At 40.5% G+C, this 25922-nt stretch overlaps 1 protein-coding gene across 2 annotated transcripts in view; it reads right to left on the bottom strand.

Annotated features, from left to right (window-relative positions):
• DCC (DCC netrin 1 receptor) overlaps positions 1 to 25922 on the bottom strand; it is a 948489-nt gene that overhangs the window by 240719 nt on the left and 681848 nt on the right. For both annotated transcript variants that reach the window (XM_048850132.2, XM_048850133.2), the window contains exons 10-12: positions 13805 to 13953; positions 12019 to 12157; positions 721 to 770 (exon numbers count right to left, since the gene is read on the bottom strand). In XM_048850132.2, coding sequence (XP_048706089.1) covers positions 721 to 770; positions 12019 to 12157; positions 13805 to 13953 — 338 coding nt within the window. The remainder of the gene's footprint in view (positions 1 to 720; positions 771 to 12018; positions 12158 to 13804; positions 13954 to 25922) is intronic.

The raw sequence follows: 25922 nt of genomic DNA, 5'->3' as shown, positions 1-25922 counted from the left end.
ACAGATTTATTGGGCATGTCTCCTATCCTCTCTGTGCCTCAGTTCACCCAACTGTAAAATGTGAACAACATCTAAGTCACAGGATTGTTGTGAAACTTGTTTTGTGATACAGCAAGTACTATTTGTAAATAAGGAGTTTCATTATATGTGTTGAGGAGAGAGACTAAGTCACGTTCTTCAGGAGAACAGAACTTTTCATGGTTTCCAGAGAAAACTGAACTCCTTTACTAGTGATAGGGAAACCCGTTTGAACGCAGTAGAGTCAGCACTGTGTCAAACTCCAGACTGCACAATCAAGTGCCACAAGAATGCTGCCTCATTAAAAGCATTGGAAGGAGCAATCCTCTCTTTGTTTGTTAGAATCAACAACAAGATTACAAAGTCTCATTCATTAGCAATGAATACACATTCTCATCTAGATTGTTACTGTAACAAGTTTGTTGTCTTAATTACACCAACTCAGGTGGACACCTTGGCCTGTTGAAAGGAAAGAAATATAATGCCCACCAAAATGACTGTCACAAAAGAGAAACAGGGATTTGGAACGGTCAGTTCAACTAATAAGGAAGGATAAAGAGATGAATGAAACAAAGCATTGTGTGGAATTTAGAACATTTTCTCTAACATAAAATCTACACATAAATAGGGTGTGTATATACATGATTACCAAATATATATATGAACTCTGACAATGAAATGGTGAACATATGGCAGACTTACCCTTGAATTAACCACTTCCAAGGAGACATTCTGAGGCATTGCACTTGGTACTAAAAGGGGAGAAAAAATTGGAAATATGTAATTAGCAGCAGAGTCATAAAAGGCTATGTCAAATCTCTCTCTTATTGGAAAGAACTAAGTATGGCTTTTCCACACACTTTATAATCTGTTCTTAAATGTGTAGTTAATTCAGGTGGCACTTCAGGGGTCCCCTTGAGAGACAAAAAAATAAATACATCTATTTGTTTCTTCTCATTTTTGGTAGACCTATTAGTGAGCCCCTTAAACAGTTAGTCAGTAGATTTTATGCAGTGATACCAAGTAGCTGATTTCAGTTACTTGTTTATTTCAGTTGATGTTTATAACAAGATCTTTCAGGTAATTGCTCTGCTGAGCACCAGGCTATTAGAATACATGCATTTCAGAATTCACACTGCATTAAGATAAATCCGTGCATGTTCTCCTAATTGGTACTAGTTCTGAAGATCTCCCAGAAAATAAAAGAATTTGAAGTCTTTTTCTGATATTAGTAAAAAATTATTTTAAAATATACCATCTTGCTCTAAAAGAAAAGGAGTACTTGTGGCACCTTAGAGACTAACCAATTTATTTGAGCATAAGCTTTCATGAGCTACAGCTCACTTCACCGATGAAGTGAGCTGTAGTTCACGAAAGCTTATGCTCAAATAAATTGGTTAGTTTCTAAGGTGCCACAAGTACTCCTTTTCTTTTTGCGAATACAGACTAACACGGCTGTTACTCTGAAATCTTGCTCTAAGTAATATATGTAACTGGGGAGACACTGTTTATTAATTTCACTATTAATTTTATTATGTCCACACTAGTAAACATACTTTAATTGTTAAACGCAACTAATGCTTATTTAGCACCTCATCTTACAAGCTGCTGAGCACCCTCTTTCCAGCTGCTGATGCCCTTGGCTCCCTCAGAACGGAATCATCAGACCCCCACAGGAGCAGGCCTTTAATTTGAAGAAATAACTGATTCAAGTTCCTATCTAGTTAAAATTAGAACTTCCTTCAAACAATAAATCTATTTTTATTAAACATCCCCAAAGTAAAGCTTTTGTTCATCTAGGATTCATTTCTGCCATCCTCACCCACATTGAGTGATGCCATTGATATCAATGGAATAGTATTGGGGCTTCACCATAAAGGTGGTAGAATAGGTCCTGATTAGCTAAATGTTTACAGAACTGACAATTGTCTCCTTGGTGCCTGTATAAGTGAACCAGATGTGGGCTACAGATCTGGCTGTGGGAGGAGGTTTTCATATATATTTTCTCCTAGCACACAGTCAATATTCAACCACTAGTTTAACAGACGATATCTTCAGACATAAATTCTTGGTTTGTGGTGCCTTTGCACATTTTGTTGCCTCCTGTCACTCAGAGATCTAGACCCATAATTCCCTCTGACCTGAGTAAACAAAGAGAGTTCTGGATCACATGGTAAGATGGGCTCCCTTAAATTTGAACATACACATTCATACAGCTAAATGACCATCATACATCTAGAAGCCAAGACTGTAGGTCACACATATAGAATGTGGGGGGCTGTATTTTCAAAGAAACATAGAAATGTAGAGCTGAAAGGGACCTTGAGATGTCATCAAGTCCAATCCCCTGCACTGGACCAAATAAACATTGACTTTTAGTTAGAAAGTTGTTTCTGACATCTAACCAAAATTTCCCTTGATGCAGATTAAGCCCATTACTTCTTGTCCTACCTACAGACGATATGGAGAACAATTCTTCATAACAGTCCTTATCTTTTGAAAACTGTTTTTTTTTTTAAAACAGTGACTAAACAAAGAACTTAGGGACCACAGTGAATAATCATCTGAACATGAGCTCACAGTGTGATGTTGTGGCTAACAGAACAAATATGATCCTTGGATGTATAAGAAGTAAAATATTTATTAGGAGTAGGGAGCTGTTAATACTACTGTATGTGACATTAGTGAAACCATTACTAGAATACTATGTCCATTTGCATTGTCCACAATTTAAAAATGCTGTTGACGAATTTGAAAAAGGTCAGAATACAGTTACAAAAATGATTTGAGGTCTGGAAAACCTGCCTTACAGTGAGAGACTAAAGAAGCTCAGTCTATTTAGCTTAAACAAAGAAAATTAAAAGGACACTTGATTGAGATCTAACACAATAAGAATAAGGAGAAGATTTCTGATAGTAGAGAGATCTTTAATCTAGCAGACAAGGACAAGCTCCAATGGCTGGAAGCCATTCATACTGGAAATAAGGCATTTTTTTTACAGTGATGGTAATTAAGAATTGGAACAATTTACCGATGGGTGTGGTGGCTTCTTAATGTGTTGGAAGAACAGGATCGTAGTAGGGAATATAAATGATAGCTTCATGTATTACCCTAAACAGCTTTGCTCATGAAACTGAGAACTTTCAAAAAAATTGTGAAAACCAGAGAGACCCACTTAAACTAGAGTACCTAATAGCTTACTGGTTAGGCCACTCACTTGGGATGTTGGAGACTCCAATTCAAGTCTCTACTTCAAATCAGGCCCAGCAGATATTTGAACCTGGTTCCCTGACATCACAGATGAGTACTATTGTCTATTCTGGGATGGGTCTCTCACCAGGAATTCCATCCTAGATCTGAGGAAAGTTTAATCAATACAGTTACATTTCTGAAAAAGTTTCAGTTTTGAGAAATCAAAAGAAATGTTGTTGAAAAATTTCTCACCAGCTCTAATTTCTATCAAAGTGTACCAAGAAATACATGTTTTGGATGTATGGTGCAATGAAGTGTTTGACAATGATCTTTGAAACCTTTCCTCAATATATAGCACATCATAAGGGTCTGCTTTGGAAAGGATGATGAGCAATCAAGCATTTGAACATAGCTTCAGGTTTCTTAAAGTGACAACGGAGTCTTTAGACTTTTCCCCAGTGCTATTGAGGTTTGGTATGGTCTTAGGAGACATGTTCTCCAAGAAGTGTTTACAACTGAATTTATGTTCTAGATTGTGAATGTCCATTTTGTGCCTTTTGCATTAGGAGACACAGTATGAACCAATGATTAGGGCACTAGAATGCGAATCAGGAGACCTAGATTCTATTTTTAGCTCTGCTACTGACCTGTTATGTGACCCTGGGCAAATCACCTCCTGCTCTCTTCTCATCTTTTATCTGTCTTGTGTATTTAGATTGTTAAACTTGATGGGACAGGGACTGTTCCCTACTGTGTGTTTCTAGCAGTTCCTCGTACAATGGAGCCCCAGTCTTGACTGGAGTCTTAGGCAGTACCATAATTCAAATACCAATACCAATAATACGTCGGTATACAAGGTTCAGTCCAGCTGCTTAATATCTAAGGAAGCTGTGGTTGCTCATCAGTTACTCCAGAGATTGTATTCATTTCTTCATTTTGACAAATTTAGAGACAGAATCTGTATCTGTATGACACTCAATAATTCAAGTCAAAAAGAGAAGTAATTATGGTATTCCTGTGATATTACTGACCTGATCAGAAACAGTGAATAACTGATCTCACACAAGAAAGCCTGTTCTCATGAGCTATTTTACAGAAGCAAGAATTCAGATAACATTTCTATATATAGCATATCAGTATTTGTAATTTGATCATCATGATGGTGTGTGAAGGAATTGTACACTTATAAAAACACTATGCTCGCAATCTACACAAAGACCCGATTTTTTTCTTCTCCCCTCCTGCCCAAGAAGCAGGAGGGATGGTGAAGAACAAGGATTGTTGTTTTCCCCCCTCTCTATCTTCTGCTGAGGACAAGTAGGAGTGTTTGTCTGGTTGGTTTTGTCATAGCGCATCTGTGTATAAGCATCATGGTGAGGCTATGACAAAGATGGGTGGATCTTTCACCTTCTCTTGGTGATGGTGGTCAGCATTCACATTTGTGGGTGCTTATATAATCGAAAATATTTTGAGGTCCAATCCTCACTAATCCTGAGGTATTTAAAAATGTGGGATTTTAAAGGCGATCTGATCAGTGCCAAAGCAACTTGTGTCTCCTGAATTCAGGTGGGATGTCTCAGCCCATGCAGATCAAACTTGCATTTTTTAACTACCACATTAAACTTCAATGTTGTATATAATTTGCTCTCCATTATCACCTTAGGCCTTTTTTGTCATTATTCCTTTTCCAAGTATTACTGCTATTGATTGTCAGTTTCAAAAGATTCCTCACCCAAATGCATTAGCCTGCATTTCTCCAGGTTGACTATAATTGTTTTTCCTGTCCACATTGATAACTTTTTCATTATTTCTCTGTCCTCACTGTGTGCAACACCTCCCAATTTGGTTTCGTGTGCAAATTTAATTAATGTGCTGTTTATCCCTTCTTCCAGATCTTCAGTCAACATGCTAAATAAATCCAGAACCAGTACCAATCTGAGTCACCTTCACAGGAACATTGCTGATTGTCTTTACCTTTGTTTACTGTACTTCAGCCAATGAGACAGTACTTTTAACTAAGACAATGCGATTTAATATTTTAGGCAAAAAAAAAATCTGTGGGTCACTGTATCAAATGCTTTACAACAGTCTAGAACGATTACAATTGCTTTATTTCCTACTTCTACCAATTTTGTATCTTGATCAAACAAAGCAGTTGAGTTTGTCTGGTGCAATTTGTTCTTTATAAACGGATGAGGCTTATTATCTATGGTTCCATTACGTTTGATTAATCATTGGTGTATTATAATCTAGGTATTTAGAGACTTCTTCTTGCTCTTGATCAACCAGTAACCTAAAGTTTAGTGAAGTCAATGGGAATACACCTCCATTAACGTCAGTGGTCTTTGGATTCAGACCCAAATTCTTACAATAGATTTCGCAACTCTTTCACATTCATACAATTTGAAAAGCACCAAGTGTCCTCTCCACAGGCAATTACTCTCTGCTGTGTCATTAAACTAAGCAGGTACACAGCACAAAAATCTCCAGATTAACTCTTCCTCCATATTCAAAAACAAATGCTGCCAAGTGCAATTACACTTCAGATCATTAAGCATTGTCTTTTTGCCTTCCTTTGCTGCATCATCACATTTTCCAAAACATAGTACATTACATTTATTTTTGATGTGGCCAATCAAAAACAAACTAATATAACTTCAGATTATATGTAGCATGGGGCAGGGGTTGGGATTGCTGGCAGGAGTCATGACTGGGAGTCACTCTGAATATGAATATGAAACTTCTTATCATTCAATAAAAGAACACATCATGTATCTGGAGGCTGGGATTAAGCAGTTTTCTGTAATCTATTTTTAACTAACTTCAAAATGCAGGGCTAAATTCAGGCCTCATTTACACCTGTGCAATCACATTCAGAAATTTAAGACAATGGGTTGCAGAGTTTAGGGGAGGCAGAATGTTGCCTGAAAAATCTTCCTTACTAGCATTGGTGCATGCACCAGAATGAACACATTTTTACTTTCAAATCCCAGGCTACATTTGTAAATCTGGAGGTTACCCAAAAAAATCATGTCGTATTTGTAAACTGAGAAGATCTGATATGGAATCTTTGAGAGACAATAAACTAATAACCCTACCGACCATTGCTACAGAATCTCTCTTCAGAACTGAACAGAAGCTTGTATTCTGTTTTTGTAGTGCAGACCACACATCCTAATAGACAGATTGTGTTGTGTGCCACATGGATTGCAGTTATTTATTATTTGTATTTTTAAGTGCTGACAATATGCTCAGGGCTGTGCCAAAAAGAAATGAAGCCAGGCCCTGCCTGGAAAAATTTATAATCTAAAATACAGACAGAGATGAGAGGACAAACTGGGAAATCAAGAGGATGGAGTAATTCCCCCACTTTTCAGGGAACAGACTGGAAACATGTCCCTGTGACCCACACCATTTCTCGCTGCTCCCATTAGTCGGGAATGGCGAACCGCGGCCACTAGGAGCTGCGGACAGTGGTGCAAATGCAAACAAACTGTCTGGCGGCCACTGTCTTAGAGATTATATAGGAAGGAACTGTGAGAGCAAGGATGGTCTAGTGCTTAGGGGCGCTAGCCTAAGACCTGGGATACCTGAGTTCAAGTCCCTGACCTGCCACAGAATGTCCGTGTGACCTGGAGGAAATCATTTAGCCCTCTCTGTATCTCAGTTACCCATCTGTAAAATGGGGATATTAGCACTTCCCTACCTCACCGCAAGGTACTCAGATACTGTGGGGAGTAAAGGGGAGTCCGTATAAAAAACACAGAGAGGTCAGATAATATTCTTTAGTTGGAGCTAACTATACCCAAGAGAACTGGGGTTCAGCAGAACCCAAAGAAGTCCTAAAGCATGACATCTCTCACAGAGTGTTTGCATAGGAGAAATCTGCACTCTTGTGAGTTAGAACCACACAGATTCTGGTAATTTTCTGCATTAAATACTATGAACAGCCTGAATTTCCTCTGCCACTGTTACTTCTCCCCCCACCTGCAAGTAAACACATGAATAGCTCAAGTTATAGAGCCAGCTGTTGATATATGAATAACTTTATATGCTCAGTGTCCTGACTGTGTCAGTTTGATCCTCACTCCTTAATTTTTTTTAAAAAAATATTCCTATCATCATTATGGATATTAATTATTTTTGAATCAAATATTAAAAAAGAATTTAAAAAAAACTGTCTGCCAATTTTTGGGATTAAACATATTTTGAAAAATTCTTAGGCATGATCGTTCAAAGCATTTCTGGAATGGCAAAAAGCCTGACCAAATATTAACTGAGCTGTATATTAAACAGAAAACTAAACATTAAAGAACCGGTAAATTCTATAAGTCTGTGATTCTATAGTTCCTGGAATTGAAGAAGCTATAATAAATCCCTGTGATTAAAGTATATTTCTTAGACTGTACGTTAGATCCCAGAGCTTCATGGATAATTTCTTCCTACAGACATGCAAGGAAATAGTATGTGCGGCTTCTTTATAACATCATCTACTGTATCATTTCGTGTGAAAGTGCCACAGAATTTAACACCAGAAGGAACCACCAGATCATCTAGTCTGACCTACTGTGTATCACAGGATATCAATATAACCCAACACACACACACTAAACCCAACAACCGAAACTAGACTGAAGCACTACAGCCCACAGTGAAGGATGCACAGAAAAAAAGAACACAGGAGGTGAGGTGGGGACCTACAGAAGCGATGACACAGCAGTATTACAGCAACAAAGAAAATCAGGTAGAACAACAGTATCAAGGCTTCTTCATCATTTTAATTTTTAGTCCTGTTCAAAATAAACCCTTGGAAGACTGAAAAGGAAATCTGTTTCCTTAACAGAATCCCTATCCCCTTTTTCAACTGTACACCTACACAAGTCTGTTGTAGTATTCATCTTGGAGAAATAAAATAAGATTACATGGTCTTTGCAAAGTGATACAGGGGAAAATGTTGGTCATTAAGTTTTAGAGAGGAAGGTTTTGGTCTTGTGGTTAAAACACTGGCCTAGGATTTTGGAGACCTATATTTAATCCCTTGCTCTACACAGCCTTCCTACTTAATTTCTCTTTGTCTCTGCTCTCCATCTGTAAAACTGTGATAATAATTCTTCCTTTCTCTCACACTCTGTCTGTCTGATCTATTTAGATCATGAGCTTTTTGGGGTGGGAATGTCTATTACTATTTGTTTGTATAGTACAGTATGTAGCAGAGTAAGGCCCTAATCTTGGTTGTACTCTCTAAATTCTACTGAAATAAAATAATTGTAATAAGTTCTGGTATCACTTTCAGCTTCGCACTCTTTAATTCCCTTCCCTCCTTCGCCGTCCATAGCATTTTTGTGGGAACTCAGATCACTGTATGATATTATACATAAAGGGCCAGATCCCAGGCCCCTCTGCCAACTACTCCTGGGCTATTGTGGCAGTGCAAAACAACTGAAAAGCTGTCCTAAAGAGGCAACCAGAAATCCCAGCATATACTTCCCCCATTTCCCCCCCCCCCACACACACACACACTTTGGGAATATAGTAGGGGGGCAGGGCCAGAAAGCCCGGGCTCCAGCCTTTCTTTGGCCAGAAGAATGGTCCCAATGGCACCACAGAGGCTGGTATAATTTAGTCCAGTGTTTCCCAAACTTGGGACACCGCTTGTTCAGGGAAAGCCCCTGGCGAGCCAGGCCAGTTTGTTTACCTGCGTCGTCCGCAGGTTCAGCTGATCACAGCTCCCACTGACCGTGGTTCGTCGCTCCTGGCCAATGGGGTCTGCAGGAAGCAGCAGCCGGTACGTCCCTCAGCCCGCGCTGCTTCCCGCAGCCCCCATTGGCCTGCAGTGGCGAACTGCGGCCAGTGGGAGCCCCGATCAGCCGAACCTGTGGACGTGGCAGGTAAACAAACTGGCCTGGCCTGCCAGGGGCTTTCGTTGAACAAGCAGCGTCCCAACTTTGGGAAACACTGATTTAGTCCATAGATTGCTCTAACTTATACCAAAGGCTTAAATGTCTCCTAGTGGCCCTAGGATCAGGGAAATGGAAAGATGTCTTAAAGACACCTTCCTCTCCTCCCCTTACTACACCAAGTCCTCAGTGTTGCAAAAAGCTACAGTTTACACCTCCCTGCAGCACCAGGGGTAGTTTTGTCTGTGTGTGCTGTAATTGCTGTATTCAGTGGGATGAGTTAAAAGGGCAAAATCTAAGTTGACAGGCTCAAAATTTGGCCACAGAACATTACAATAGTTTTACAAATATCTCCTGGATACTGAAAACTCTGTTAACTCTAAAAGAAGAGGAGAGGAACCTGGGTAAAATTCTTAATTCTCTGCTGGGCACCTCACTCCCACCAACAAAACCAAACCAAGAGCGCTGAATTAGTTTGGATTCATGATAATTTACAACACATCATCTATGTCCGCTGCCTGCCTGCTCCTTTCCTGTAAACTGAACCTGCAACTGACAAGAAGGTTGCTCTGGAGCAAAAGACTTTTGTAACTTTTAGTCACCCGCTGGCACCCAAGAATGGAACCCACTTGTGGGGACAGCATGAAGCAAATCTACTCACTTGCTTCATGTACACATATACAAAACAATGCAAAACTGGTACCAATAGGTTTCATTTCAGACCAACACCCTACCTTCTCCCCTTGCTTAACAGCAGAGAAATTAAATGCTTCTTGGGATGCCATATTCTCCATTTTGCTGTTTTCTGGAATAGTTTCATAAAAGCCCTCTCTTCAGTGACATTTTGTGCTCCCAAAGAGGTGAAATCTTCTGACAAAATTTGCAGAGGATAATTTTCAGACTCATGAATAACAATCTCTCCCTTTCTCACTTCTGATGACATTTAAAACCAAAGTGAAGAACCGAGCCACAGTACTACACTTCACAGTCTGAATTATATCTACATAAATTATGCAAAATATTCATTTTCACTTGTTTTCCTTTTGTTTTTATGATTATAAGTGTGAAGTAATTTATTCTGCCAAGATCCAATCTGCATTACAAGTGATGACTGAATTAGATGGATAGGCCTAAGTAGTACTTGAAAAAATATTGAAGAGGTATCAAATGTAAAATAATTGAAAGTTGAAGTGCCAAATGAGGTGTGGGTATCACAGATGAACCTTATAAAGGATACTACAATGATGGTCTGAAACACTACAGCCTACAATAATATTATCATAGTGTTTTTACCAATTCTGTAGGATAGCAAATATTTGTTTTTTAATAAGGGAAATATTTGTAAATACAACAGAACTTGAGGCAAGTGTTCATCCTTATCTATTTAAATCTTTTCTTCCATCATAGGCACTGCCTAGATTAGGAAAAGGAAATGTTTTTAGCAAGTGTGTTAGCTAATATATTTATAAGCACCATTGTCTTTGTCTCCACTGGCTGCAAAGTGGAGTTTTAAAATGTGTTAAGTAAGTGTTCTGCTAACACGTTTGCTAAACACTTCTGTTTTCCTAAGTTTTGTCTTCACCACAAAAAATGTGTATTTTTTTTACATCTAAGTAGCCATGTCTCTGTAAAAATGTAACAGAAACAAGGGCAGGTAAGTTCTTCATTTAAATGGAGCTAGTCAAGGTCAACTCTATATCCCCACCTGGGTGTGTGCCTTGTCTCCACTAGGATTTTACAGCAAGATAGTTACCTAGGTGTAAAAAACCACCATTTTTTTGCAGTGAAGACACTGCCCTGGTAAAGACAGCACTTCTGTGAGCTTAAGTCAAACAGTGATTCAAATACAGGACAGGAGCAGAGCCTGTAATTTGAATACCTAAATTCAGAAATACACAGGAAAAAACCATGGCTACATGCAATTATAAAAATCTCCATCACTACCCCAACACTACCACCACCAATACTAATTATTCCCTTCTAACTTTCAAGGCTCTGTTTTCCTCCAAAAAGTTGTAACAAGTTTCTAGCAGTGAAAAAAATCTACCCAGAAAAGTCATCAAGGTACCACCAGAAGGACACACACATCCATTTTTTGTACACCCAATTATTGGGCTAATTCTCCTGTCATTTACACTGTTTTTACACCACTGTAACCAAACTGATCAATGGAGTTACTCCTGATTTACAAGTGTGGGAATCAGGCTCACTGACTTCACCAGGAGTCACAGCAGCACTTACACATGAATATCAGGCATTAGATGTTTCCAAGCACAAAATAAATTTAAATTTAATACCCCAAGAATGCAGAGACACAAACCACAGTGCAAGCCATGGGACGATTGACTATGCAATCACTGTGACAGGGAAGAAAGCAAACCAAACATTTTCTACTCTAGTATTCCAAATATGAGGAAGATCTAGAAACCTGTTTCTTCAGATTACCAAATATAATAAAATACTTTCCATTAAAAAGTGGTGAGGACAAACCTGTGTATAACTTCAGGAACTGGAAAGGGAGGGTAGAGATAGCATCATGCTATGTAACAACCTTCTACCAAACTAGGAAAAATGAAAAGGACAAATGATCATGAGGGATATGACCACAAACACCTGTGAAACGATATAATGGGGAGACAATGAATCTATGATTTCTGCCTCTGAAAAAGACCTGAATTTATTTATTTATTTATTTATTATTTTATTTAAGAGTTTACATTTTGGTAGTCAATTTTCATTTAGTTTGTCGTGCCTACCATTGACTTGAACTGAGTATATAGTAGAGGAGATCCTAACTTTGTCCTGGTCCAAGGATAAAACTTTTACATAGTGATCCGTGATGTTCATCTACAAAGTGCACATTTTTCTTCTCCTTACATTGTCCATCCTGGCACCTGTAGTTCTAACTTACCATCAGAAAGCGTCATGACAGTAAGATCTTCAGTGGATACCCCAGGGCCATATCGGTTATAAGCCAGGAATCGTAAGGTGTATTCCGTGAATTTTTTCAGCCCCTCCAGTTTGTATGATAGTCCATCAACCTCTATATTCTGGGCACATAAAAATGATAACTGTTACGAAGGGGAAACATTAAAGAAGATATGACAGTAATGCTGAGGGATGAACTGATTACACAGTAGGGCTTTTCTATGTCTAAGAGGTAATGCTAAATCCTTATTTAAGTTGCTGTAAAAGGTAATTTGTAACATAGCATTGCTTGTTACAGCTCAGTTCTCAATAGATTATGATATTAAACTGCCACAGTTCAAGATATAGCTGACTCTGGTGCTTATACCTTTGGTTTAGTTATTTAAAGCACAGTAGAAAGTTACCTTACTTAAATCAATCACTCCTTCTCCCATAAGAAAGTGATAGGGAAAGGAAGAAGGGAAGAGAAGGGAGAAAATAAGGACTAGGAGTCATGGAGGAATTCCAGGAAAAAAAGGAGAGAGTGAAATAAAGAAAGACAAGAGAAGAGAGAGAAGATTTTGGGGGGTGAAGAAGCCAGATAAATCTACCCTGGGATTTATGATGCCTGTGACTGTTACAGGCTACTAATAAATTAAACTGGCTCAGATGGAGAAAAAGGGAGTCCCTATTTTACTACCCTGTCCTCTTCTAAATCTCTATTATTATTTTTTTTAAGTCACATTTCAACCACATAGCATCTTTCAATGACCTCTACTGGATCACTATGCCACCTTAACTTTACATCAGCTACTGATGTACTATGTTAACAGTCTGAACTGTTTAAACTGTTTATTTGCTAGAGTGCAGGATCATTGGAGCAGAGACCATGATCTTATATGTTTCCACATAAAAACACACAGTCATTGCAGAACACCAATAATAATGATGATGCAAATTCCCTTTGTTTATATCTCTCATTTATGAGAAATACAGATAATGCCTAGACTGGGTTTATATATTTACACTCCTGGAATGGACCTGGCCCTGAGGAAAGGGAAAATGAGCCACTGAGGAAATAAATTAGATCATATCTACCCCCATTTCATTGGTAGAACTTCCCTTAACATCAGTAGTAGTTCTGCACAAATATAACAGGGATTCTGTGTCTGAAAAATCTAAAGGACTGTTATAAGGGAAGGGCTCTTTGCTTCGTTTCTAGATTTTGGATAAGAAAGGTAAACTAAGGGCTTGATTCTCTCCTGCTTACACCAATCGTATGCTGGTATGAATCCATAAGGCCTGATCCTGCTTCCATATTAGTAAATCATAAGACTAACGTGGATTTCAATAGGCCATCCCATTTACTGCCGTGGAGATACTCCTGTCTTGCACAGTGTAAGTGAAAGAAGAATGAGTTCCTTTATATATTAAAGTATTTTGTAATAGGCCTGTGTAATATTCAGCTAAAGTGGCATGTAAATTCTCACATTCAAACCTGCCAGGGGTTCTAACGACTTGATTTTTTTAAAAAAAATCCCGTCTACTCACTGCCTTTCAATGCACATTTCCAAGGTACTTAACCTGAGGAGTAACCACTCCAGTCTGTTATGCCATTGAAGCACCAAAATTTCCACTATCAACAGGTTTAAAGCTGCTGAACAGATATCCTCAATCACTTGGATTGAACGCTTCTTCTCCTTCCTGTCTGATTTTGTCATGTCATCCAGCAAAAGCCTGCTCTCACAACTAACTGAAAGAAGAACATACAGCTCCATTAACTTGCTCACCTGTTCTTTTCCAGTAACAGTCTCTGTGCAGAACAATCTGTAACCTTGGACTGGACCATTTGCATAGGCAGGGGGTTCCCAGGAAAGAAGAACTGAGGTAGGTGAGGTAGATACAGCCCGCAGGTTTTCCACTGGCCCTGGAACTTGCACTGTATGAAGAAAAATTGCCTGAATAAAAGCAGTCATTCATTGCAGCTCAGTTCCTTAATCATTTCATTATCCTTTTGATTGCTCTGGCATATCCAGCCCCAATATGCGTCCCCAAAAGCGCACACTTTTCCTGCTATATATGGCTGTGCAGAGTTGAATGTTTTTAACATTGGAGTGAAGCGTGTTTCTCTATGAGGAAGCATTTAATAGACTTGAATGGTGTTGGGGCAAAGCACGATTAATCCATAAAGAAGCTCTGCAGAGTGATACAACATTGCATCACAATAACCTTCTAAGTACAGAGGTGGCTTTGTAAAATACTGCCCTTCGTTTAGCATGTTGTTACAAGAAGTATGAGCTATACTTGTGATTAATTCCTAGTGCATGGAAACAGAGAAGTTGCTCTCCTTTCCCTTCCCTCGCATTCCTTCACCTTTCTGCACTTCTGCTTTTTGTTTTGTTTTTTCTTAATATTCTCTCCTAATTTTTCAAATCTATCTACCTATCTAATATGAGGTATAGAAAAAACAGTCCAAATCTGATCAATCCCAAGACTGGTTCAAGAAAAGGAGGAACTTTAGCAGACCCATTACTCTCTACTTATAAAAGAGCAAAACTGAAAGACACACAACCTAAAATATCAACACAAAACCCAGCTTTTCAGAGAAATACAACGTAGCCTTACCATACTTCTTGAATATCTATTCAAGCTCTGTATAGACTGGCTCAACTGCTACTTGTTTAAAAATTGATTTAATGCATCATATATTGGCTTGGCCTCCTATTACCAGTGCAACAATGGGGTTTTAGTATCACTCCTACTTACGTTGTTGCTTCATGTCCCTGTATATTTACTTAACCTTAGATATATTTTATATGCTTTCCTGTAACTATCTCTTTGGATCACAAATGCATGGTTGCTAAAAGTAATCATCATAATAAAAGTAATCTTGGGCATGCACTGAGGGCCAAACTGGGAACTATGAAACACACAAGTAATCCTATTGCCTTCATGGATTCACAGTTTGCCACTGAACATTGCTAGTGATTTGGTAGGAAGAAATGCAGTTTAGTGTGACTGAGATATAAGTAAAAACTTTCAAACCTGGATGCCTAAAGTTAGGTCCTGATATCCATATTTAGGCACTTAAAGAACTTTCAGGTTTGAATTTCTGGTGAAAGATAATTATATGAATTGGTAAGAAAAAGTAGCACATCCCCAGTTCTGTTTCATAACAATGGTTTTGTATTTGTGCAATATCTAGCACTCCGAAGATGTTACTGGAACTCAATACTTATAAAACTAAAAGCAACAATAAAAGTGTTATAAACTGCAACCATCTGACAAAATCTTGCAATTATTGGAGTTAGTGCAACCAGTTCTAACAATACTTTAACCTGGAACAGAGTTATTTTCAGGCAAAGGAAAATCTGGGGCCAAAAACACAGAAAGCTGAATTATTTTCCATTTTCAGTATGATTTCATAAAATTTGGGGTAGGAGGTGAGAGAGGAGATTTTTTTTTGGCATGAACTAACCCAAAATGAAATTGCCTGTTTTCTTCACAAATTTCATGGAAAAGCCCCCCCCCCCCCCCCCGCAGTGTTGCATAGCTCTATGTTTTTATGTTTTATGTTTTTCACTCTTAATTCTGATTGTCACACATTATTAATGTTATGCATTCACTGTTGACTTGAACTAGTTACCAAATAACAAAAGTGCTATACTTGGGAAACTCCCTTTACCACTAATAGCCATTCCATACATAATCATTCCTCACATGTCGGGCAATGAGAAGGAACCACTACGCTGACTAATACTTTCAAGTCTGTCTCTACAGTTCATCTGTCCCTTCAGCTGGAACCCAAGGAGAAGAGTAACAGATGAGAGAAAAAGGAAGAAAATTGGCAGAAAAGTCGCAGAACAAGTGGAGAACCAATTCTGAAAATGATCTAAACTCTAAAGACTGGTGTGATCAACAGTGTTTAATATATCTGAGTTGTTGTTGCATGTCTATACCTTTTTCTTGCCTGAATATGAAATGGTCTATTCATATTTTACATATAGAAAATGCCATCAGGCAAAACAAATTTGCCAGTTATTGTGCAGTTGAAAGATAGCAGCATTACAATTCCTATAAAAGGCTTTTCACAGTCAAATGAATGTTACCAGACAATTTCATAGAAGAAAGCTGTTAGGGTAAAACTAACAGGTTTGTGGCAAGTGACAGGGAAAGAACATGACACTTTCTTCTGCTAATACCTGTGTATTTAACAATATACTAAATGCAAAGTGGAGGATATCTAAAAGACTGCCACCCGGCCCAGAGTAAAGATCATGGTTGACAATTTCATTCCTCTGGCCCAAACAGAACTCTGTAATAAGGATAAACCATGGGAGACAGAACTTTCTCAGGGGCTAGACCGAGACGTGGAGTGAACTAGTCCCTCAGGAACCAAGGCTTGTCACTCTCTACTCCAAGTGTAAGGGGCATTTCTTTGACTTCTAACAAATACATAGCAACATGTGTATTAAAAAACCCAAAACCAAACAATTCACTCGGGTGCACACACTGCACCCTCTGGGGAGAGGAGGAAAAAACGAACAACACATGCCAGATGTCTGTCACATAGCTGAATGTACTACTGGAAGGCACTCAGATACTGTGGTGATGAGCATGGTAGGAGAACCAATACAGAATTTGTAGAAAGCTAAAAATCAGTGAAAGGCTGCCAGTGACATATACTTTTAAATGGCTTTCAATATTCACTCTAATATAGAATTAATACATTTTAAAAGGTTTTTTCCCTCCAGCTTTCCATTTCATTATATTTCAGTTTGCCTGACAGGCCCGCTAATATGCTAAACTTCTCAACACTTTGGCATGCAGAAATTCTTTAGTCTCTGCTGATCCCTGCTGACAATAATGTAGGGGGAAATAGCATTTTGTTTTGGTCCTTGTTTTCCTGTTACTTTTTTGTTTTTGTTTTTTTGTTGGTGGGAAGGCTTTAGAAGTACAGCAAGAGCCATTCAAGCAGCACAAACCACTTCTCCCAGAAAAGTCATTCTCTTTAGATCAATCAGTTTCCTGGCCAAAAAGAAACATACCCAAAGATGGGAAAGAGCAAAGATTGAGTGCTTTTTGCCCCATATGGACTGTGCATAAACTGTGAAGTCATATTTATATTTGATCATTAATACTCACATGAACAAAACATGCTAAGCCTACTTATTCCATTGAGAATTTTCCTCCTGAAGTTTGAGACACTTTTGTAAAATAAAAGCTACATTAATTGTGAAAGAATTTGATTCTACTCTCACGTATAGCAGTTTTACACCACTGCGAACCCACTGATTTCAGTGGAGTTACTCCTGATTTAGACCATGTAAATGGGAACAGAATCAAGCCTAAAGCTACAAGTGGCCAAATTCTATATCATTTTCAAGGCTGGCTTTAGAAATATGGTTCCGTTCAATATCTACATAAATGATATTGTGAATAGCATAGAGAGTTCACTTATAAAGTTTGTGGACAATATCAAGGTGGGAGGGGTTGCAAGCACTTTGGAGGACAGAATTAGAATTCAAAATTGCAAATGACTGCCCAAGAAGGAGTACTGCAGAAAGGGGCCTGGGGCTTATAGTGGATCACAAACTAAATATTAGTTAATCACTGAAACAAATTACCTTGAGAGGTCATGGAATCTCTGCCATTGGAGGTTTTTGAGAACAAGTTGGACAAACATCTGTCAGAGATGGTCTAAAATACTTAATCCTGCCTCAGTGTGGGGGACTTGACTAGATAACCTATTGAGGTCCCTTCCTGTCCTACATTTCTTTGATCTATAATACCTATAACTGTCTTAATTTCTCCATAACTGCTAAAGGTTCCACTGTTTCTCATTGTGCCTGAGTGGAGTTAATAGGGCCCCATTTCAGCAAAGCATTTCAGCATGTGCTTTATGTCCATTCCTATTCAGCCAAGCACTTAAGCACATTGTGCAACTTAAGCAGTTGCTTAAAGTTAGGCACATGCTTCTGGACTTCATTGAATAGGAATAGGCTGCTGAACTGGGGTGTGAGAATTTTAACATTGGTTTCAGTGCGCACAGGTTCAAACCTAACAAAAGCTGCCTTTTTTATTACTTCCAGCAGATTGTCCCCTCTGATGAGGTAGGTCAAGACAAAGGAAACGTAGGTCAGCATTTGAATGCATAAGGAAGGCAAAAAACATTCACAGCTGCTGAAATAGAACAGTGTTTATTTTTTAAACGGTCAAAACCAATGTTTTTAGATTAGAAGTCAATTAAAAAAACGTTGTGAGCTTAATTTCAGTAGGTGTATAGAAGTAAGAGGTCCAGGACCTGTTTTTCAGTGCTCCATAAGTGCTACTGCCTACTTTGGTCATGCATAACCAGATTCACAGAATCATAGAATATCAGGGTTGGAAGGGACCTCAGGAGGTCATCTAGTCCAACCCCCTGCTCAAAGCAGGACCAATCCCCAATTAAATCATCCCAGCCAGGGCTTTGTCAAGCCTGACCTTAAAAACCTCTAAGGAAGGAGATTCTACCACCCCCCTAGGCAACGCATTGCAGTGTTTCACCACCCTCATAGTGAAAAAGTTTTTCCTAATATCCAACCTAAACCTCCCCCACTGCAACTTGAGACCATTACTCCTTGTCCTGTCCTCTTCTACCACTGAGAATAGTCTAGAACCATCCTCTTTGGAACCACCTCTCAGGTAGTTGAAAGCAGCTGTCAAATCCTCCCTCATTCTTCTCTTCTGCAGACTAAACAATCCCAGTTCCCTCAGCCTCTCCTCATAAGTCATGTGTTCCAGAGCCCTAATCATTTTTGTTGCCCTTCGCTGGACTCTCTCCAATTTTTCCACATCCTTCTTGTAGTGTGGGGCCCAAAACTGGACACAGTACTCCAGATGAGGCCTCACCAATGTCAAATAGAGGGGAACGATCACGTCCCTTGATCTGCTGGCTATGCCCCTACTTATACATCTCAAAATGCCATTGGCCTTCTTGGCAACAAGGGCACACTGTTGACTCATATCCAGCTTCTCGTCCACTGTCACTCCTAGGTTCTTTTCCGCAGAACTGCTTCCTAGCCATTCGGTCCCTAGTCTGTAGCGGTGCATTGGATTCTTCCGTCCTAACTGCAGGACCCTGCACTTATCCTTGTTGAACCTCATCAGATTTCTTTTGGCCCAATCCTCTAATTTGTCTAGGTCCCTCTGTATCCTATCCCTACCTGCCATCGTATCTACCATTCCTCCTAGTTTAGTATCATCCGCAAATTTGCTGAGAGTGCAATCCACACCATCCTCCAGATCATTTATGAAGATATTGAACAAAACTGGCCCCAGGACTGACCCTTGGGGCACTCCACTTGATACTGGCAGCCATCTAGACATGGAACCATTGATCACTACCCGTTGAGCCCGACAATCTAGCCAACTTTCTACCCACCTTATAGTGCATTCATCCAGCCCATACTTCTTTAACTTGCTGACAAGAATACTGTGGGAGACCGTGTCAAAAGCTTTGCTAAAGTCAAGAAACAATACATCCACTGCTTTCCCTTCATCCACAGAACCAGTAATCTCATCATAGAAGGCGATGAGATTAGTCAGGCATGACCTTCCCTTGGTGAATCCATGCTGACTGTTCCTGATCACTTTCCTCTTGTGTAAGTGCTTCAGGATTGATTCCTTGAGGACCTGATCCATGATTTTTCCGGGGACTGAGGTGAGGCTGACTGGCCTGTAATTCCCAGGATCCTCCTTCTTCCCTTTTTTAAAGATGGGCACTACATTAGCCTCTTTCCAGTCGTCCAGGACCTCCCCCATCGCCATGAGTTTTCAAAGATAATGGCCAATGCTCTGCAATCACAGCCGCCAACTCCTTTAGCACTCTCGGATGCAACGCATCCGGCCCCATGGACTTGTGCACGTCCAGCTTTTCTAAATAGTCCCTAACCACTTCTTTCTCCACAGAGGGCTGGCCACCTACTCCCCATGCTGTGTTGCCCAGCGTAGCAGTCTGGGAGCTGACCTTGTTCGTGAAGACAGAGGCAAAAAAAGCACTGAGTACATTAGCTTTTTCCACATCCTCTGTCACTAGGTTGCCTCCCTCATTCAGTAAGGGGCCCACACTTTCCTTGGCTTTCTTCTTGTTGCCAACATACCTGAAGAAACCCTTCTTATTACTCTTAACATCTCCTGCTAGCTGCAGCTCCAGGTGTGATTTGGCCCTCCTGATTTCATTCCTACATGCCCGAGCAACATTTTTATACTCTTCCCTGGTCATTTGTCCAATCTTCCACTTCTTGTAAGCTTCTTTTTTATGTTTAAGATCCGCAAGGATTTCACTGTTAAGCCAAGCTGGTCGCCTGCCATATTTACTATTCTTCGACACAGTGGATGGTTTGTCCCTGTAACCTGAATAGGGATTCTTTGAAATACAGCCAGCTCTCCTGGACTCCTTTCCCCGTCATGTTATTCCCCCAGGGGATCCTACCCATCAGTTCCCTGAGGGAGTCGAAGTCTGCTTTCCTGAAGTCCAGGGTCCGTACTCTGCTGCTTACCTTTCTTCCCTGTGTCAGGATCCTGAACTCGACCAACTCATGGTCACTGCCTCCCAGATTCCCATCCACTTTTGCTTCCCCTACTAATTCTTCCCAGTTTGTGAGCAGCAGGTCAAGAAAAGCTCTCCCACTAGTTGGCTCCTCCAGCACTTGCACCAGGAAATTGTCCCCTACATTTTCCAAAAACTTCCTGGATTGTCTGTGCACCGCTGTATCGCTCTCCCAGCAGATATCAGGGTGATTAAAGTCACCCATGAGAATCAGGGCGTGCGATCTAGTAGCTTCTGCAAGTTGCCGGAAGAAAGCCTCATCCACCTCATCCCCCTGGTCCGGTGGTCTATAGCAGACTCCCACCACTACATCACTCTTGTTGCTCACACCTCTAAACTTGATCCAGAGACACTCAGGTTTTTCTGCAGTTTCATACCGGAGCTCTGAGCAGTCATACTGCTCCCTTACATACAGTGCTACTCCCCCACCTTTTCTGCCCTGCCTGTCCTTCCTGAACAGTTTATAGCCATCCATGACAGTACTCCAGTCATGTGAGTTATCCCACCAAGTCTCTGTTATTCCAATCACGTCATAATTCCTTGCCTTCACCAGGACCTCCAGTTCTCCCTGCTTGTTTCCAAGGCTTTGTGCATTTGTATATAGGCACTTGAGAAAACCTGCATTCACTCCCCCCCACTCATTAAACACTATGTGTGCACATATGTAGCCAGACTCCCAAATCCTCTCAGAGCACAATCCTTCTCACAAACCTTCTCAGTTCTTTTGCTCTGCATATCACACAGATCTCCTAACTGCTACCTCTTACTCAAAATTTTGTGCATAGTCCTTAGTTGTTTGTATTGTATCTCTCAAATTCTATACCACTCTTTTTCAGTGAAAGGGTCTCATCTTCTCGAATATGAACAACAAACAATAATCCTTTCCCATGCATCTAAATCCTGACCTGCATTTTCTTTGTCTCAAACAGTGTCAAGGTGCCTATTTCTATTTTTATTATTATCATTATGTATTACTCTAGCACTCAGGAGCCCCAGTCATGTTTATGATTGTTGGTTTGCTTCTGTTCTTATGCAACACACTTTGAAACATTTTTCTAGTGATTCATTCTTCCTTATGAGATGCAATGATGAAAATTTTATTTTTATTACATTTCACTTTCCCTTAAAACAGCTGATTCCTATGCTGATTCGCAATGAAAACATTTAGAATGTGACACATTTACGAAGCCACTTGCATTTATTGATAATAGAGTGCATGCTTTGATTGTGTCTTTGATTTTTTCCCCCATTTCCCTGTAGTTAACAGCTTTAATGATATTTCTGTAAAATCTGTTTCTGTGCTGTATGGGGAGATGTGACTTCAAAAAGCCTGCAGGCAATGTAATTATTAGCATAATGAAACCCTTACTTCCCTGCACTGTATACAGCTGAAAGATATGACAGCAGTTTGGCAAGAAATGCAAAAACTACCCTGTCTGCCTTGGCTGCTGATCCACGGGAGTTCTGCTGGACACAGGTTTTTGAAAGTAGCTGTCACTTAAAGATATTTTCACATTTTGTTCTGCTTTGCATCGAGTTATTCTGTATTTGCTTAGATGGTGTGCAACTATATTCCATAGTCAAATATATTAACCTACTGTATAATGTTTTCTTCACATTACTAGCAAAACTATGGGCCAGATCACATATCATCAGATATGCAAGCAGCAGGTCTCTTCCACCTGCAGGTCTCCCACTTTCTCTGTAGAAAGTTGGCTTTGAGGGGGGACGTTGCCTTCCTTGCACAAGCTCTCTGTCTATGGGGATGGGGACTAATTTGTATCTAGTTAGGGGTCTTGGGAAAACACCTCTCCACCCACTTAACTCTACTGCAGGGAATCTGATTTTTTTAAAAATGGGAAAAAGGGAGGTACAGGAGTAAGTGACTTGCTTATTGTCACTGTCAATTGCAGAACAGGACATAAAAAAGAACAGAGGACAAAGTGCACACTTCATTTACACCGCTGAAACTCCCATTGAAGTGAATGAGATTAGAATTCGGCCTTGGTCTCGACTCCAAGTCCTGCACAGTAGTCACAAAACAACACATTATACTAACAAAATATAACACAAAACACATAGGAATACACACACACACACCTCATCTCCATGGAAGGGAAGTTATAGAAAGCTCAGATCAAAGGAAAAGACAGTTTAGATGGAAGAACTTCCCTGCTATCTCCTCTGTGAACGCATCCTTGATTAGAAAGATACAGTGTGTCTACACAGCAAACGTGCAGCTGGCCCAGGTTTGTTGACAGGCTCACCAGAGGGGAGTGTCTCAGAGCCCAGGTTCCAACCTAAGCCTGAACATCTGCAGCCTGAGCCCAAACCAGCTGGCATGGGCCAGCCACAGGTGTTTAACTGCTGGGTAGACATACGCACAGAGCATTGACATCTGAAGGAATCATTACCACAGCTTTTAAGCTCAAAGGTTCCTATACTGGTCTGTGGAGAGTTGATCTGGTCACATGGGGACAGATTTTCATTTACGTACCTAATTAAAGACCAGATTTTTTTTTTTTAAAAAAGGACTCAGCACCCAGCAGCTCTCCTGGTGACACTGTAGCCAGATTTTCATGCTGAGCTGTTCCAAAAGAACTGTGGGAGCTGATCTGTTGAGCATCTTGTTGGCTCTCCTCATTGTTTGCAGCTGCTAAGTTGTAGTAAGAGACAGCCTAACATATATTAAATGATGTATTAGTATCACTTTTGCACAGGAGTAATTGCTATAGTTGCCAAAGTGAAGCTACCCAATTGCAAATGGAGGGCGAGGTGGTGATGCAATAGCGTCTGGGTCCAGGAGACAAGCTCTCTCTTAAAATGAAATTATTGTTCGTGGTTCTGTCATCGACTTCCCATGTGAGCCTGGATAAGTCACATAATGTTTTTGTGATTCAGTTACCCTACAATAAAATGAGGAGAATGCTTTCTTTTGCCCACCTCTAGTCTTATCTATGTAGACTGCAAGGTTTCTGGGACAAGGACTTACTCCAAATATGTAGAGCTCTGTTAGGGTGTGGGATTCACCCCTGCAGCGCCACCTGCTGGTGTCCTGGGAATTAGCTCTACTTTCAGCCTTGGAGCACCCTCTGCAGGCAGGTGTCCTGCTTATGCCGGGCCCCCATGTCCCTCCTGGACCCGGTGCCCCTTGTACGCAGGGGTGCTGCCCCCTAGCAGTAACCTCTCATTTGCAGGGTCTCCCTCCCTGGGGAACCCCAACCCCCTATCCCTACCTCACCTCAGTCGTAGGCTACTGCCAGTCACCAGCTAGTCCCCAAGCCCTGGGGCAGACTGCAGTATAAGTCACTCATCACGGGCAAGGTTGGATTTGGACCTGCTGCCTCTGTCTAACCTTCGGTTGTCCCCTGCAACCCCAGTACCTGTTGGGCCTAATACTAGGCCACAGCCTGGGGCTTTCCTGGCAGGCGCACCCCCAGCTCCTCAGGCCCTTCCCCAGCCCTGCTCCAATCTAGGTACTCTACTTAGGTCCCTGCAGCCAGGTCCCTCCCTCTCAGAAGCTAGAGAGAGTCTTTTGAGCTTCAGCCCAGCAGCCCCTTTATAGGGTCATCTGAGTCTGCCATGCTGAAGCTGCCTCCCAATTAGCCCAGCCTACGGCTCCCAGATCAGGCCTCTCTAAGGGCTGGCTTTTAAGCCCTTTGGGCCGGGAGCAGGTGACCACCGCGCTACAAGCTCCTAGCACAATGGGGCCTTAGTTTCAGGGTCTAGATACTGTTACAAATACACATGATTTATAGAGGGGACTGCTTTGATAATTATCATTATGGGGTTAAAGGGAGAATGGTGATCTTATAATGCCTCCATACCAAATATGCAATTCAAGCATGGGAAAGAAAACATGTCAATTTGAAGCATCAACAAGGCTCTTCTTTCACTGACAACCCCCAATTATGATAAAGTTTTATTTTAGTGGAAGTATTCAGAAGATAAGTTCATTACCACCATAGTGGATGTTGGCTGGTTTAGAGAGAGCTGTATGAAGACAAATAGATTTCAGCAGAATCCCATCCAGAAATAGTTTTGGAATGATTCTGAATAAGCTGAAATTGTTGTGCTCTCATGGTAACAGATAAGATCAATTTTACTTTATAGTAATTGCTAAATCATGTCAGATTACGTCAGACCAATACAAAATTAAAAACATAGGCGTGCTACTCAAGCACTATTAAATCAAAATTATTTTTGCTGGACCTGAAGACGAAGGGAGGAAATTGACCATAATCTTTCTTAAATTGCAAAAGTACTTCACATTAAGGAGACAATTTTTTCTAAGTAAACACAGAGGTTGCAGATCTTATTTAAAAGCTCTGGATGGACTGTGTTCTCTCTTAAGCAGGTCCAGAAACTGGAGATTTTATACAAATAATGTAATGCCTCAATTTGCATGTTTGAAAAATATGCAAAATCTCAATTGCATATATATGCATGTACATACATATATATGCATGTACGTATTTAAAACACTACCGCAGCATAAATGGGAATGATTCGTCTGAGCCAAACCAGAAACTGCCATATTAAGTTCATTGGTGTTTCTGACCCCACAGAAGCCCTGGTGGGAGGAGCTCTGAGATCATTCAAGAGGAGATTCTTTCTTTCTTTCTTTCTTTCTTTCTTTCTTATATTCACCTTCCCAGTTCACCAAAAGACTCACAGAGCCTGGTTTCAGTCCTAGCCCAGCTGGCTCAGCTCCCATAGTGAAATCCACCCATTAACATACAGGCACTCTATCCCCAATACAGCCCATAAGAACTATGCTCCGAGGTCTGCCGGGAAGTAGCAGTCTATACTTCTAGGCACTAGCCATGGAGCAACCTAGCTGAGACCACAGACTAGAGGTCAAATCCTGGCCCTACTGGAGTCAATACTCCCTGGGGCCAGGATTTTACTCACAAAGTGTTTGTGGGTAGAGTCTAACCCTCACTTACTGTTTACATCTAATTTCCCCAAGAGATTCAGACTCTCAGTTGGGAGGCCATGAGAGAAAGAGTATGCACAAACCTGTGCAGGTTCCTGCACACAGTTAACCTTGTCTCCTGGGTTTGGGCTGAGGAGGTGAGAAACAAATGGAGCATATCTGGCCCCGCTTCCCCATCCTGTCCATTCACACAGGATCCAGAACTTCATGGAAACCTTGTGGAAACCAATATGAACTCTTCCATTGGATTCGGTGTGGAAATGAACAACATGCCATGGAAACAGCTTTTCCCTCTTGTGGGCAGCTGGATCCATGATTTTTGGCTGCCCTCTGCTTGTGGAAGCAGAAAGAAGTATGGGGCCCTGTACTATTACAACAA

This window comes from Caretta caretta, chromosome 5 (genome assembly GCF_965140235.1).
Source record: "Caretta caretta isolate rCarCar2 chromosome 5, rCarCar1.hap1, whole genome shotgun sequence".
NCBI lineage: Eukaryota > Metazoa > Chordata > Testudines > Cheloniidae > Caretta > Caretta caretta.
Note: the sequence above shows the minus strand (reverse complement) of the source record. Positions and strands in the feature narration are given on the sequence as shown.